Source organism: Lepidochelys kempii, chromosome 8, assembly GCF_965140265.1.
Source record: "Lepidochelys kempii isolate rLepKem1 chromosome 8, rLepKem1.hap2, whole genome shotgun sequence".
Classification (NCBI taxonomy): domain Eukaryota; kingdom Metazoa; phylum Chordata; order Testudines; family Cheloniidae; genus Lepidochelys; species Lepidochelys kempii.
The window spans coordinates 1,306,248-1,319,946 of record NC_133263.1 but is presented as its reverse complement, the minus strand read 5'-3'; the positions used below and the strand labels follow the sequence as shown (position 1 = coordinate 1,319,946).

Here is a 13,699-nt window from a genome sequence, read left to right as displayed (position 1 = left end):
GTGGAATCTCCTTCCTTAGAGGTTTTTAAGGTCAGGCTTGATAAAGCCCTGGCTGGGATGATTTAATTGGGGATGGGTCCTGCTTTGAGCAGGGGGTGGGACTAGATGACCTCCTGAGGTCCCTTCCAACCCTGATATTCGATGATTCCCAGGGAGCCAGACCCCCTGAGGAAAAAAGCCCCGCCCCAGCCATGGCATCTTTCAGTGCCCACGATCTGAGGTGCCATCAGCCCCTGCACAACCGGGGCTGGGCCTGGGAACCGGGAAATCGGCCTTTCCGCACCAAAGTGTCGCGCTGCCTCCTGCTGGCACTTCCTCCAGGGTGGGCCCCGCGGCCTCACCGCCTCCTCAGACTCCACCGCCTCCAGCCCCCCGGCTCCCCCCGGGAGCTCTGCCCAGCGAGTCCAGCTGAGCCAGACGCTGCCGGGAGAGACATGTCCCCTCCGCGGGGGCAATGCCCCTCGCCCAGCGTTTGCAGCGACACTCACCCAGCGCTACGGTTGGGCAGGCAGCGGGCACAGCACAGGGAGTCCTTAGGGGAGCCCAGAGAGAGGCAGGTGAGAGCACGGCCCAGCCTGGCCAGCCCAGAACCTAGCTCCTCCCACCAGCCAGCTCTTATCCCCCTCCTCCCCACAACCCCGTAGCCATGCACAATATAGGGGAAACTGAGGCACACACAGGATTCATAAAACATGACAGACAGTTCTCCCTGGTCTCGGGGGCCCAGCTTGGAGATGGGATGACAGCTCTGCACCCACCTCGCCATGAACGCCGTGGATCCGGGGGAGCCCCTGGGCCGAGCTGCCGTGGGACCTCAGGGGGCCCGTCTGGGCATGTGCTCGGTAATGGGCTGGCCCCTGTGAGGTCTGGGGGGCAGGGGCAGTGCCACCCCAGCGTGTCACCCTCCTGCCCTGCCGCGGCGGATCCCTGACACGCTGCTCTCTCCTCGGCCTGCACCCAGGGCTGCCCCTCCTGGACGTCCGGATCGATATCTCCAGGCAGCAAGTGGAGCAGATCTTTGGGCTGGAGGAATACTGGTGCCAGTGCGTTGCCTGGAGCTCCTCGGGGACCACCAAGAGCCAGAAGGCCTACGTGCGCATTGCCTGTGAGTGCCCCGGCCCGCCCCTCCTCCCCCTGGGCATGGGGCATGGCGTTCCCTGGCTCCAGATCCCGAGCGGGCTGAGCCCTCCTGAGGAGCCCTGCCAGCACCTGTCTGGCATCCCCGCACCCGGGCAGCCGTCCCGGGCTGCACAGGGTTACTGGGCTCTGTGCCAGCAGCGGGGGGTCCGGGTGTTCCCGGCCGGTGGGCAGAGCCACCTGGCCTGGGGGCGCGTCTCATGTCAGCCACCTCGGCTCTCTCGCCCTGTTCTCCAGACCTGAGGAAGAACTTTGAGGAGGAGCCGATGGGCAGGGAGGTCTCCATCGAGCAGGAGATCGTGCTGGCATGCCGGCCCCCGGAAGGGATCCCACCGGCCGAGGTGAGTGCAGGGTCCACACCTCCCATGGCTGGCAAGGGCCAGGCCTCACTCTGAAACTCAATGGGAACAAGCCGCGGCCGGGGCCGCCAGCGGGGTCCTGGGCCCCGTGCTCCATAACCACGTCACCTGCAAGGACACTGAATCCTCCCGGATCCAGCTGGCAGGTGACACAAAGGTGGTGGGAGTGGGGACCAGCGGGGAGCCAGGTCCTGACCTGGGGCGACCTGGGTCACTGGGAAAGCCGGGCACAAGCAGGCATTGGAAACTGTCTGCATGGAGCGCTCTGGGCTGGGCCGAGGGAATGCAGGCTGGGCGGACAGGGTGGGGACTGGCCTGGGAAGTCCCTCTACTGCAACGCCCCCGTGTCTTCCCCTCCCCCCTGCTGCAGGACCCCCGTGTCCTCCCCTCCCCCGTCTGCTGCAGCACCCCCGTGTCCTCCCCTCCCCCTCTACTGCAGCGCCCCCGTGTCCTCCTCTCCCTCATCTCTTGCAGCGCCCCCATGTCCTCCCCTCCCCCTCTACTGCAGTGCCCCCGTGTCCTCCCCTCCCCCTCTACTGCAGCGCCCCTGTGTCCTCCCCTCCTCTGTCCGCTGCAGCACCCCGTGTCCTCCCCTCCCCCCTGCTGCAGCGCCCCTGTGTCCTCCTCTCCCCCATCTCTTGCAGCGCCCCCATGTCCTCCCCTCCCCCTCTACTGCAGTGGCCCCGTGTCCTCCCCTCCCCCTCTACTGCAGCGCCCCTGTGTCCTCCCCTCCTCTGTCTGCTGCAGCACCCCGTGTCCTCCCCTCCCCCCTGCTGCAGCACCCCCGTATCCTCCCCTCCCCCCTGCTGTAGGACCCCGTGTCCTCCCCTCCCCCCTGCTGCAGCGCCCCCGTGTCCTCCCCTCCCCCTCTACTGCAGTGCCCCCGTGTCCTCCCCTCCCCCCTGCTGCAGGAACCCCGTGTCCTCCCCTCCCCCCTGCTGCAGCGCCCCCGTGTCCTCCTCTCCCCCATCTCTTGCAGCAGCCCCCGTGTCCTTCCCTCCCCCTCTACTGCAGCAGCCCCCGTGTCTTCCCCTCCCCCCTGCTGCAGGACCCCTGTGTCCTCCCCTCCCCCATCTGCTGCAGCACCCCCGTGTCCTCCCCTCCCCCCTGCTGCAGCGCCCCCGTGTCCTCCCCTCCCCCCTGCTGCAGCGCCCCCGTGTCCTCCCCTCCCCCTCTACTGCAGCGCCCTCGTGTCCTCCCCTCCCCCTCTACTGCAGCGCCCCCGTGTCCTCCCCTCCCCCTCTACTGCAGCGCCCCCGTGTCCTCCCCTCCCCCTCTACTGCAGCGCCCCCGTGTCCTCCCCTCCCCCCTGCTGCAGCAGCCCCGTGTCCTCCCCTCCCCCGTCCGCTGCAGCGCCCCCGTGTCCTCCCCTCCCCCCTGCTGCAGGACCCCCGTGTCCTCCCCTCCCCCCTGCCGCAGCGCCCCGTGTCCTCCCCTCCCCCCTGCTGCAGCGCCCCCGTGTCCTCCCCTCCCCCATGGGCCCCAGTGCCCCCGTGTCCTCCCCTCCCCCGTGGGCCCCAGCACCCCGTGTCCGCCCCGGCCTGACGCCCGCTGCCCGCAGGTGGAGTGGCTACGCAACGAGGAGCCGGTGGACCCGGCGCTGGACGCCAGCGTGTACGTGACGCCGGAGCACAGCCTGGTGGTGCCGCGGGCGCGCCTGGCCGACACGGCCAACTACACCTGCGTGGCCAAGAACATGGTGGCCCGTCGCCGTAGCTCCTCTGCCCCCGTCACCGTGTACGGTGAGGAGCCGCGGGGGGCAGCGTGGGGCGGGGGCTGCAGCCAGCTGTGACGCAGGGAAACCCCAGCAAAGCAGGACCCCCCAGCTGTGTCTCCCCCCCGTGTCTCCCTGTCTATCTCCCCACAGCCAGGCACCTCCCTGCAGCCCCGAAGCTTCCCCTGGAGCCAGCGAATCTCCCTGGAACAGGGCACCCCCGGGCGCCGCCTTCCCCAGTGAGGGCAGCCCCGGCCGGGAGCGCAGCCCGCCGTCCCAGGGCACCCGGGGCTCGCGCTGACTCTGTCCCTTTCCCACCCCAGTGAACGGCGGCTGGTCGACTTGGGCAGGTTGGTCGGCCTGCAGCGCCGGCTGTGGACGGGGCTGGCAGAAGCGGAGTCGGAGCTGCACCAACCCCGCGCCCCTCAACGGGGGGACGTTCTGTGAGGGCCAGAACGTGCAGAAAAACGCCTGCACCACCCTGTGCCCAGGTACCCCCTCGGCCACCGCCATGCCCCCGCGCCCATGGCTCTGCAGCTCACACCAGGGAGAGCCATGCTCCGAAATGAATGGGGGACGGGGCAAGCTCCCCGCCAGCTCTGCTGGTGCCCCTCAGTCCCGACCCGCAGCCCCTGCTGTCCCAGGCGTGCTGCGGGGTGTGGTGACTGGAGGGAGGGTGGCAGGCTGAGAGCAGCAGCTTCCTTTCCTTTGTGAGTCCCCCCCACTCTGTGCCCAGCCCCTCCCCTCCCGGCTGTGTCATCTCCACCCCCACGTGTCCGTGTTCCGTCCCTTGTCAGTGGTCCCGGCCCCGCTAGAAACCCGGGCAAGGAGCCAAGGGCTGGTGCTTGCCCCGCTGGGCAGAGCCATGGAGGGTGGGATTCCCGCTCGCAAGCTCAGGGCCTCCTTCCACATGGGTGCCCCCTGGCCTGCCCCACGGTGGGGCCTTTTCTGCGCCATGCTGGGGACAGGAAGCGGGTCTGTGCATGCAGAGGAGAGGTGCCCACTCAGGCTGGCACATGGGGCAGGGCTGGGGCCATGGGGATGTTGTTGGGGTTCACTAAAAGATAGGAGAAGTGCAGATGGAGCGTGAATGGGGGGAGAGCATGGGACAGAGGGGGTGTTATTGGGAGGTCATGAGGAGAAGGAGTGCAGTGGGCATGGAGGCACTGGGGTGGAGAGGGATGGGGTGCAATGGGCAGGGGGGCAGTAGGGAGGGGAGGTGGGGGGCAGTGGGGTGGGGCAGTGGGGCAGGGCAGTGGGTGGGGGGCAGTGGGGCAGAGGTCTGGCCGAGGTCCCCGCACGCTCACTGGCTGCTGTGTGCAGTGGACGGCGGCTGGTCGGGCTGGAGCCGGTGGTCGCTGTGTGCTCTGGACTGCACGCACTGGCGGAGCCGCGAGTGTTCGGAGCCGGCGCCTCGCAACGGGGGCCAGGAGTGCCAAGGAGCCGAGCTGGAGACCCGCAACTGCACCACCGAGCTCTGCAGCCACCGTGAGTGTCTCCTCCCTGGGGCCCTGCCTGTCCCACGCCCTGGCCCCCCCAGTCACAGAGCCCCAGGGGCTGAATCCCTCCCCCCCCCCCGGCACAGAGCCCCAGGGCTGGACCCCCCTCCGCACACACACAGCCCGGGGGGGGGGGTGTGCTCTGTGGCGAGCAGGGTTCCTGGCAGGGGCCGCCCCTGCTGAGCAGGGCTCAGCCACCCGCCATGGGGACGGAAAAGCTGCAGCTCCCGGAGCTGGGGGTGGCTGGGCAGAGCCGGCCCGGGCTGCCCCACAGTGCTCAGGCTCCGTGCCCTGGAGCCGCTGGGAATGAGGTTCCAACACCCCCAGGGCACCCGCTCACTGGGGCGCCTCTCGGAGCAATCGGCCCCCTGTTCCCACCGAGAGCTCCCCACCGGGGGGCCACCTGATGGGCACGTGGGGGAGCCTCACGCCCCCAAAGGGCCCTGCCCCCAGCTCTGCAGCCGGCTGTGACTCCCAGCCGGCGTGTGGCACAGACGGGTTACTAGTCGCCTGCAGCAGGGCTAGGACAGGCCATGTGAGCACAGGGAGATTCAGCAAAGTCTCCCCCGCCCCCCAAGTCCCGCCCAGGAGACTGAGCAGCCTCCAGCAGCCCAGCCTAAGCCGCTCCCGGGCGCCCCCCCATCCTCTGGCTCGTTCCGGGGCCAGCCGGTCACCTGGCCGCCACCCCTCGCTTTGTTCTCCAGCTCCTCTGGCAGGCTCCTTGCAGAGGATGGGCCCCAGCCCTCAGTTGCCAGGATACAGAGGATCGGCCATTGTCTGGGCCCAGGCAGCCTGACCCCTGCCCTCTGGGGTTTCTGCAAGGGTCATGCACCCTTGTCCCAGCACCGAGATACTTGTGCAACATGTGGGGGAAACTGAGGCACACACCGTGTTCATGCAAAACATTAAGAAAATTCCCCCTTAGTCACAGCTGCCTGGTGCCATGGCCCTGGGGGGTGGCATGTGCCAGCTGCCAGGCCAGCGAGTGGGGCTGGGTCTGTCAGTCCTGGCTCATCAGTTAGCAGGATTGCCAGCGTCTGCGCCCAGTAGGAGCCCCTAGCTGACCCCTTGGCCACCCCACCCCATTCCCTGCATCCTCTGCACCCCTGGCCCATGTCTGACAGAGGGGACCCCCCGCCAGGTGTAGCCTGGGGCCTGAGAGGGAGCAGCAGGGCCCATCAGTGCTCAGCTCGTTAGCTTTGCCATTTACATCAAATCACAAATTCTCCCAGCGCCGTCCCATCCCCCGGAACCAGCTGGTGGGTGGGTGGGGGACTAGGGAGTGCCAGGAGTTGGGCTGCAAATGCACACATACACGTGAACTGGCAGCCTGGCGTGCGATCACCAGGCCCGTGGGCACGCACACCCCACTCTCAGGGGCACGCTCCCCTGGTCCCCACCCCATGGGAAGCAAGTCTAAGGGGAAAAGCAAGTGAAGACAGTTGGCAGTTTTTCAAAGAGACGTTATTAAGGGCAGCAGAGCAAACTATCCCGCTGCGTAGGAAAGATGGGAAGTCTGGCAAGAGACCAGACTGGTTTAACCAGGAGATCATCAATGATCTAAAAATCAAAAAAGAGTCCTGCAAAAAGTGAAAACTTGGTCAAATGACAAAGGATGAGTATAAATAAATAACAGAAGTATGTAGGGACAAAATTGGAAAAGCCAAGGCACAAAATGAGATCAAACTAGCTAGACACATAAAAGGAAACAAGAAAACATTCTAGAAATACATTAGAAGCAAGAGGAAGACCAAGGACAGAGTAGGCCCTGTGACAAAGCGGGACTGTTCTTAATGTTTCCTCTGAATACTATGGGGGTGCCTCAGTTTCACCTATGCAGTTCTTAAGTTTCTAGGTGGTAGGGTAAGGGTGTGTGATCGTTGCAGAGCCCTACAGGGGAGGTGTGTGCAGGGGTCTGGACACAGAGAATGGCCGACACCCTGTTTCAAGGCCACTGGTGGCCTGGGCCCTTCCCCCCTGCAAGGTGAGAGCTAAAGGGTTGGAGAACAAAGGAATCCGGTGACCTCCTGGCCCGGGAAAGGGACAAAACCCAGAGGAAGAGGGGCTGGAGAGAGTTTCAGTTTGGGGCTGGCTAGGACATGAAGTGAAGGGCAGACGTGGTTGTCTGGCTCACTGCCCCCCAAAATGGACCCAGCTGAGGGGTCCTGTTCTCTGCACCTACAAGCTCTGTGTTAGACCATGTTCCTGTCATCTGATAAACCTTCTGTTTTACTGGCTGGCTGAGAGTCATGTCTGACTGTGGAGTTGGGGGGCAGGACCCTCTGGCTTCCCCAGGACCCCGCCTGGGCGGACTCGCTGGGGGAAGCGCACGGAGGGGCAGAGGAAGCTGAATGCTCCGAGGTCAGACCCGGGAAGGTGGAAGCCGGGTGAGCTGTGTGTCCTGCACACAGGCTGCTCACAGAAAGGAGACTTCCCCAGAGTCCTGACTGGCTTTGTAGGGAGCAGTTCTAGAGCATCGGCCGGGGACTCCGTGACAGGCCCCTTACTCAATGAGGCAGGAAAGACGATAACAGAAAATGTGGAAATGGCAGATGTGCTTAATGACTTCTTTGCTTTGGTTTTCTCCAAGAAGGTTGGTGGTGATTGGACATCTAACATAGTGAATGATGTAGGATCAGAAGAGGCTAAAATAGGGAAAGAACAAATTAAAATTACTTAGACGAGTTAGATGTTTTCCAGTCACCAGGGTCTGATGAAACACATCCTAGAATACTCAAGGAGCTGACTGAGGAGATATCTGAGCCATTAGCAATTCTCTTTGAAAAGTCATGGAAGACAGGAGAGATTCTAGAAGACTGGAAAAGGGCAAATCTAGTGCCCATCTATAAAAAGGGGAACAAGGCGAAAGATAATGGAGCAAATAATTAAGCAATCAGTTTGCAAACATCTAGAAGATACTAAGGTGATAAGTAACAGTCAGTGTGGATTTGTCAAGAACAAATCCTGTCAGACCAACCTAATAGCTTTCTTTGACAGGGTAACAGGTTTTGCGGATGGGGGGAAGCGGTAGACGTGGTCGATCTTGACTTTAGTAAGGCTTTGATGCAGTCTTGCATGACTTTCTCATAAACAAACTAGGGAAATACAACCTAGATGGAGCTACTACAAGGTGGGTGCAAAAGTGGTTGGAAAATCGTTCCTGGCGAGTAGTTATCAGTGGTTCACAGTCATGCTGGAAGGGCGTAACGAGTGGGGTCCTGCAGGGATCAGTTCTGGGTCTGGGCCTGTTCAATATCTTCATCAATGATTTCAATAATGGCAGAGAGAGAACACTTCTAAAGTTTGCGGACGATACCAAGCTGGGAGGGGTTGCAAGTGCTTTGGAGGATAGGATTAAAATTCAAAATCATCTGGACAAACTGCAGAAATGGTCTGAAGTAAATAGGGTGAAATTCAATAAGGACAAACGCAAAGTACTCTACTTAGGAAGGAACAATCCGTTGCACACACACAATGGGAAATGACTGCCTAGGAAGGAGTCCTGCGGAAAGGGATCTGGGGGTCATAGTGGACCACAAGCTAAATATAAGTCAACAGTGTAATGCTGTTGTAAGCAAGACACGAGAACATAAGAACATAAGAACATACTGCGTCAGACCAAGAGTCCATCTAGCCCAGTATCCTGTCTGCCAACAGTGGCCAATGCCAGGTGCCCAGAGGGAATGAACAGAACAGGGAATCATCAAGTGATCCATCCCCTGTCACCCATTCCCAGCTTCTGGCAAACAGAGGCTAGGGACACCCTCCCTGCCCATCCTGGCTAGTAGCCATTGATGGACCTATCCTCCATGAATTTATCTAGTTCTTTTTTGAACCCTGTTATCGTCTTGGCCTTCACAACATCCTCTGGCAAAGAGTTCCACAGGTTAACTGTGCTTTGTGTGAAGAAATACTTCCTTTGGTTTGTTTTAAATCTGCTGCCTTCATTGGGTGGCCCCTAGTTCTTGTGTTATGAGAAGGAATAAATAACACTTCCTTATTTATGTCTCCACACCAGTCTTGATTTTATAGACCTCTATCATATCCCCCCGTAGTTGTCTTTTTTCCAAGCTGAAAAGTCCCAGTCTTATTAATCTCTCCTCATATGGCAGACGCTCCATCCCCCTAATAATTTTTGTTGCCCTTTTCTGAACCTTTTCCAATTCCAATAGATCTTTTTTGAGATGGGGCGACCACATCTGCACGCAGTATTCAAGATGTGGGTGTACCAGGGATTTATGTAGATGCAACATGGTATTTTCTGTCTTATTATCTCTCTCTTTCTTAATGATTCCCAATGTTGTTTTTTTGATGGCCGGTGCACACTGAGTGGATGTTTTCAGAGAACTCTCCACAATGACTCCCAAGCTCTCTTTCTTGAGTGGTAACAGCTAATTTAGACCCCATCATTTTATAGGTATAGTTAGGATGATGTTTTCCAATGTGCATTACTTTGCATTTATCAACGTTGAATTTCATCAGCCATTTTGTAGCCCAGTCACCCAGTTCTAACAGATCCTTTTGTAGGTCTTCGCAGTCTGCCAGGACTTAACTGTCTTGAGTAGTTTTGTATCATCTGCAAATTTTGCCACCTCACTGTTTACCCCTTTTTCCAGATCATTTATGAATATGTTGAATCGGACTGGGCCCAGTACAGACCCATGGGGGACACCACTCTTTACCTCTCTCCATTCTCAAAACTGACCATTTATTCCTACCCTTCGTTTCCTGTCTTTTAACCAGTTACCAATCCATGAGAGGACCTTCCCTCCTATTCCATGACTGCTTACTTTGCTTAAGAGACTTTGGTGAGGGACCTTATCAACGGCTTTCTGAAAATCTAAGTACACTATGTCCACTGGATCACCCTTGTTCACATGCTTGTTGACCCCCTCAAAGCGTTCTAGTAGATTGGTGAGGCATGATTTCCCTTTACAAACACCATGTTGACTCTTCCCCAACACGTTATGTTTATCTGCATGCCTGACAATGTTCATCTCTGTGTCTGACAATTTTGTTCTTTACTATAGTTTCAACCAGTTTGCCCAGTACTGAAGTCAGGCTTACTGGCCTGTAATTGCCAGGGTCACCTCTGGATACCTTTTTAAAAATTGGCATCACATTAGCTAACCTTCAGTCATCTGGCACAAAAGCGGATTTAAATGATAGGTTACAGACTACAGTTAGTAGTTCTGCAATTTCACATTTGAGTTCGAGAAGTAATTCTTTCGCTCTACTCTGTGCTGATTAGGCCTCCACTGGAATATTGTGTCCAGGTCTGGGCGCCACATTTCAAGAAAGATGTGGAGAAATTGGAGAAAGTCCAGAGAAGAGCAACACAAATGATGAAAGGTCCAGAAAACAGGACCTATGAGGGAAGATTAAAAAATCTGGGTTTGTTTTCTCTGGAGAAGAGAAGACTGAGAGGGGACATGGTAACAGTTTTCAAGTACATAAAAGTTTGTTACAAGGAAGAGGGAGAAGAATTGTTCTCCTTAACCTCTGAGGACAGGACAAGAAGCAATGGGCTTCAATTGCAGCAAGGGTGGTTTAGGTTGGACGTTAGGAAAAGCTTCCTGTGAGGGTGGTTAAGCACTGGAATAAATTGCCCAGGGAGGTGGTGGAATCTCCATCACTGGAGATGTTTAAGAGCAGGTTGGACAAACACCTGTCAGGGATGGTCTAGATAATACTGAGTCCTGCCAAAAGTGCAGGGGTCTGGACTAGATGTCCTCGCGAGGTCCATTCCAGTCCTGTGATTCTATGTCAGGCCAATGCTCACACGGCCTCAGCTGCGCTTCCCATGTGGACAGAGCCGCTCTGCGAACGCAGGTCCCAGGGGTGGGGCTGTGACAATGGTGCCTGTGGGAGCCAGCTGAGGTCACTCAGTTAGGGTGAACTGCAAACAGAACGGGGCAGACAAACCCCAAAGGCTGGTGGATAGTCCAACACTTAGATTTACCCAGCCAGCCCAAAACAGCTTCTATAGTACTCCCTGGTTACTCAGACGTCCAAATAATGCAGTTCCCTTAATGTGCCCAGCCTCAGGCCTCCATCCAGACACACCTGTCAGATGTGATGATGATCACTGAAAATCTTTTCTCGTCATATAAAAGAAAAGGTTCTTCCAGCCCCAAAGGATCAGCCCCACACGCAGGTCCAGCTATAACTTCGATCTTACCCCGAATACACGCTTACAGTCAATTCCTATTAACTAAACTAACATTTATTAAAAAAGAAAAGAGAGAGAGTTAGTTGAAAGAGCAATATACAGACAGACTTGAGTTCAATTCTTGAGGTCCAGATACAGAGCAGAGATGAGCTTGTAGTTGCCAAAAGTCCTTTTAGAAATAGTCCAGAGGTTACAGTCCAATGTCGATCTTCAGGGTGGCTTCAGTCAGTGACTGGGGATCTCAATTCTTGTGGCTTAAGGTTTCCCCCTCTTGAAACCCAAAGCCGATCGGAGATGAAGAAGGTTCGTGTCCCAGGGTTTTTATACATTTTGAGCAGCCTTTTGGCCTGAGAAAACAATCGGCTCAAGCTTCCTTCTCCCAAACATCCTGGCAATTAGCACAGGGTCATTCATCCATTGAGCAGTTCAGACACCAGTTACCACAACCTTCAAAGAGACATATTTACAATAATACTATGGCCCTCCAGTGTCTTCCTAAATGTTAATATTCCTCCTTTTTTCTTTTGATCTTCGAATCAAAGCCACAGCCATAGACAAGACTCGTTTGCTGACATCACAAGCCCTGAGCCAGCGTCTCCCCTTCTCTCTCTCACCATGCTGGCTGCATTTCACAGCTCTGTTCATTTCCATCTCTCCCTAATCAGTCTTTAAAGCTCAGCCCTGGGTCAGGGCAGTCTGGGAGGTAATTAACTCTTTTTGGCCCTGTCACCTCTCAGTGAGATATTATATTACACTCATAAAGTCACAGGGGCCCAGTAGGGAGCCTGGCCCTGGCACAAGCCCCACAGAAGGCCTGAGCCTTGATCGGGCACTTGCGCAAGGATACACCCTCACGCCGAGCCCCAGCCTCCTTGGGCACCTGCCTGTCCCCTCCTGTGGGGGGCGCTGCAGTACAGGCCCCCGCAGCTCCGGCCGGAGCAAAGCCTGGCTCAGTGCAGTTCTCCCCCCAGCTGCCTCTGGCCCCGAGGACGTGGCGCTGTACGTGGGGCTCGTGGCCGTGGCCGTCTGCCTGGTGCTCCTGCTTCTCGTGGTGGTCCTGGTCTGCTGCCGCAAGAAGGGGGGCCTGGACCCTGACGTGGCCGACTCATCCATCCTCACCGCCGGCTTCCAGCCCGTCAGCAGCAAGCCAGCCAAGGCAGGTGCGTGCGGCATGGGGGGCGTGGGCAGCGCTGGGCGGGGTGCAGCTGCCACGGGAATGGGCAGCACGGTCCCGGAGGGCTCGTCCCTGCCAGCCTGCTGGCACAGAGCCGGGCCCAGAACCCTTCCCATTGGCCTGGGCAAGGGGCAGGACCTCCCTGCCCTGGGGGTGGGGCTCTCTGCCCCTCGGGAGCCCCCTGACCATGTGGGGGCAGCTCTGACCTGCTCACCCTCTGCCCGCTCACAGGGACATCCCACCTGCTCACCATCCAGCCCGACCTCAGCACCACCACCATGACCTACCAGGGCTCCCTGTGCTCACGCCAGGACAGGCACAGCAAGTTCCAGCTCAGCAACGGGCACCTGCTGAGCCCCCTGGGCACCGGACGCCACACCCTGCACCACAGCTCGCCCGCCGCTGAGGGCGTGGATTTCGTCTCGCGCTTCGCCGCCCAGAGCTGCTTCCGCTCCCTGCCCCGGGGCGCTGCCAACATGGCCTACGGCACCTTCAATTTCCTGGGGGGGCGGCTCCTGATCCCCAACACAGGTGCGGCTGGCGCGGGGGTGGGGCGGCACCCTGGGGAGTCCGTCCCCCTGCCCACCAGGCAGTGGGTGCTGTGGGGTGTCGGGGCTAGCCATGGGTGGCACGGGGCAGGGCTGGAGCCAGAAAGACTGGCGGGCCCCATGGGTGGTGCTGGGATCAGGGCAGCACCCGCTGACCCGCACCATCTGCCCTGCTGCAGGGATCAGCCTGCTCATCCCGCCTGACGCCATCCCGCGGGGGAAGATCTACGAGGTCTACCTGACGCTGCACAAGCAGGAGGACGCGAGGTAGGCGTTTTAAACCTGCAGCTCTGCCAGCCCCTGCGCCACGGGCATGGAGCTCCCTGCAGCTGGCGCCAGCCCCGTGCCCTGGCAGTGCCCCCGTCTCACCCCTCTCCCATCCTCTCTCCTCTCCCTGTGGAGGTTGCCCCTCGCCGGCTGCCAGACCCTGCTGAGCCCCATCGTCAGCTGCGGGCCCCCGGGGGTGCTGCTCACGCGCCCCGCCATCCTGGCCCTGGGGCACTGCGTGGAGGCCAACGCCGCCGACTGGAGCATCCGCCTGAAGAAGCAGTCGTGTGAGGGCACCTGGGAGGTGAGTGCCCAGGACGGGGCCCACAAGGGGGGGCTGACATTGGTGGTGCCGAAGGGACCCCGAAGGCACTCACAGGGGTGAACATGCCCTCCCCTCCCCCGACACAGTCTGGGAAAGAAACCAGCCAGGCCCGGGGTCCCTGCTCAGAGCCTCCCAGGGCACTGGAAAGGTGAGCCCGGCTGGGGGAGGGTCCTGACTGAGCCCCCCAGGGCAAGCCCTGCTTGGAGCCCCCCAGGGCAGGGGCAGGTCCCCACTTGGAGCTCCCCAGGGCAGGGGGTGGGTGAGCCCAGCTCGGGGCAGGTCCCTGCTTGGAGACCCCCCAGGGCAGGGGCAGGTCCCCCCTCGGAGCCCCCCGGGGCAGGGGGAGGGTCCCCGCTCGGAGCCCCCTGGGCAGGGGCAGGGGGAGGGTCCCCGCTCGGAGCCCCCCCAGGGCAGGGGGAGGGTCCCCACTCGGAGCCCCCTGGGGCAGGGGGTGGGGGAGGGTCCCTGCTCGGAGCCCCCCAAGGCAGGGGGAGGGTACCTTCT

The 13,699-nt window shown here is 59.6% G+C and overlaps 1 protein-coding gene across 5 annotated transcripts in view; it reads left to right on the top strand.

The window, feature by feature from the left end:
• The window catches only part of UNC5A (unc-5 netrin receptor A), a 95,577-nt gene that overhangs the window by 70,530 nt on the left and 11,348 nt on the right, over positions 1-13,699 (top strand). For 4 of the 5 annotated variants that reach the window (XM_073355133.1, XM_073355136.1, XM_073355134.1 and 1 more), the window contains 9 exons: positions 962-1,105; positions 1,375-1,478; positions 3,058-3,238; positions 3,534-3,701; positions 4,534-4,698; positions 11,853-12,041; positions 12,287-12,586; positions 12,783-12,870; positions 13,006-13,174. In XM_073355133.1, the coding sequence (XP_073211234.1) occupies positions 962-1,105; positions 1,375-1,478; positions 3,058-3,238; positions 3,534-3,701; positions 4,534-4,698; positions 11,853-12,041; positions 12,287-12,586; positions 12,783-12,870; positions 13,006-13,174 (1,508 nt within the window). The remainder of the gene's footprint in view (positions 1-961; positions 1,106-1,374; positions 1,479-3,057; positions 3,239-3,533; positions 3,702-4,533; positions 4,699-11,852; positions 12,042-12,286; positions 12,587-12,782; positions 12,871-13,005; positions 13,175-13,699) is intronic. The other variant, XM_073355138.1, reaches the window with a different exon arrangement.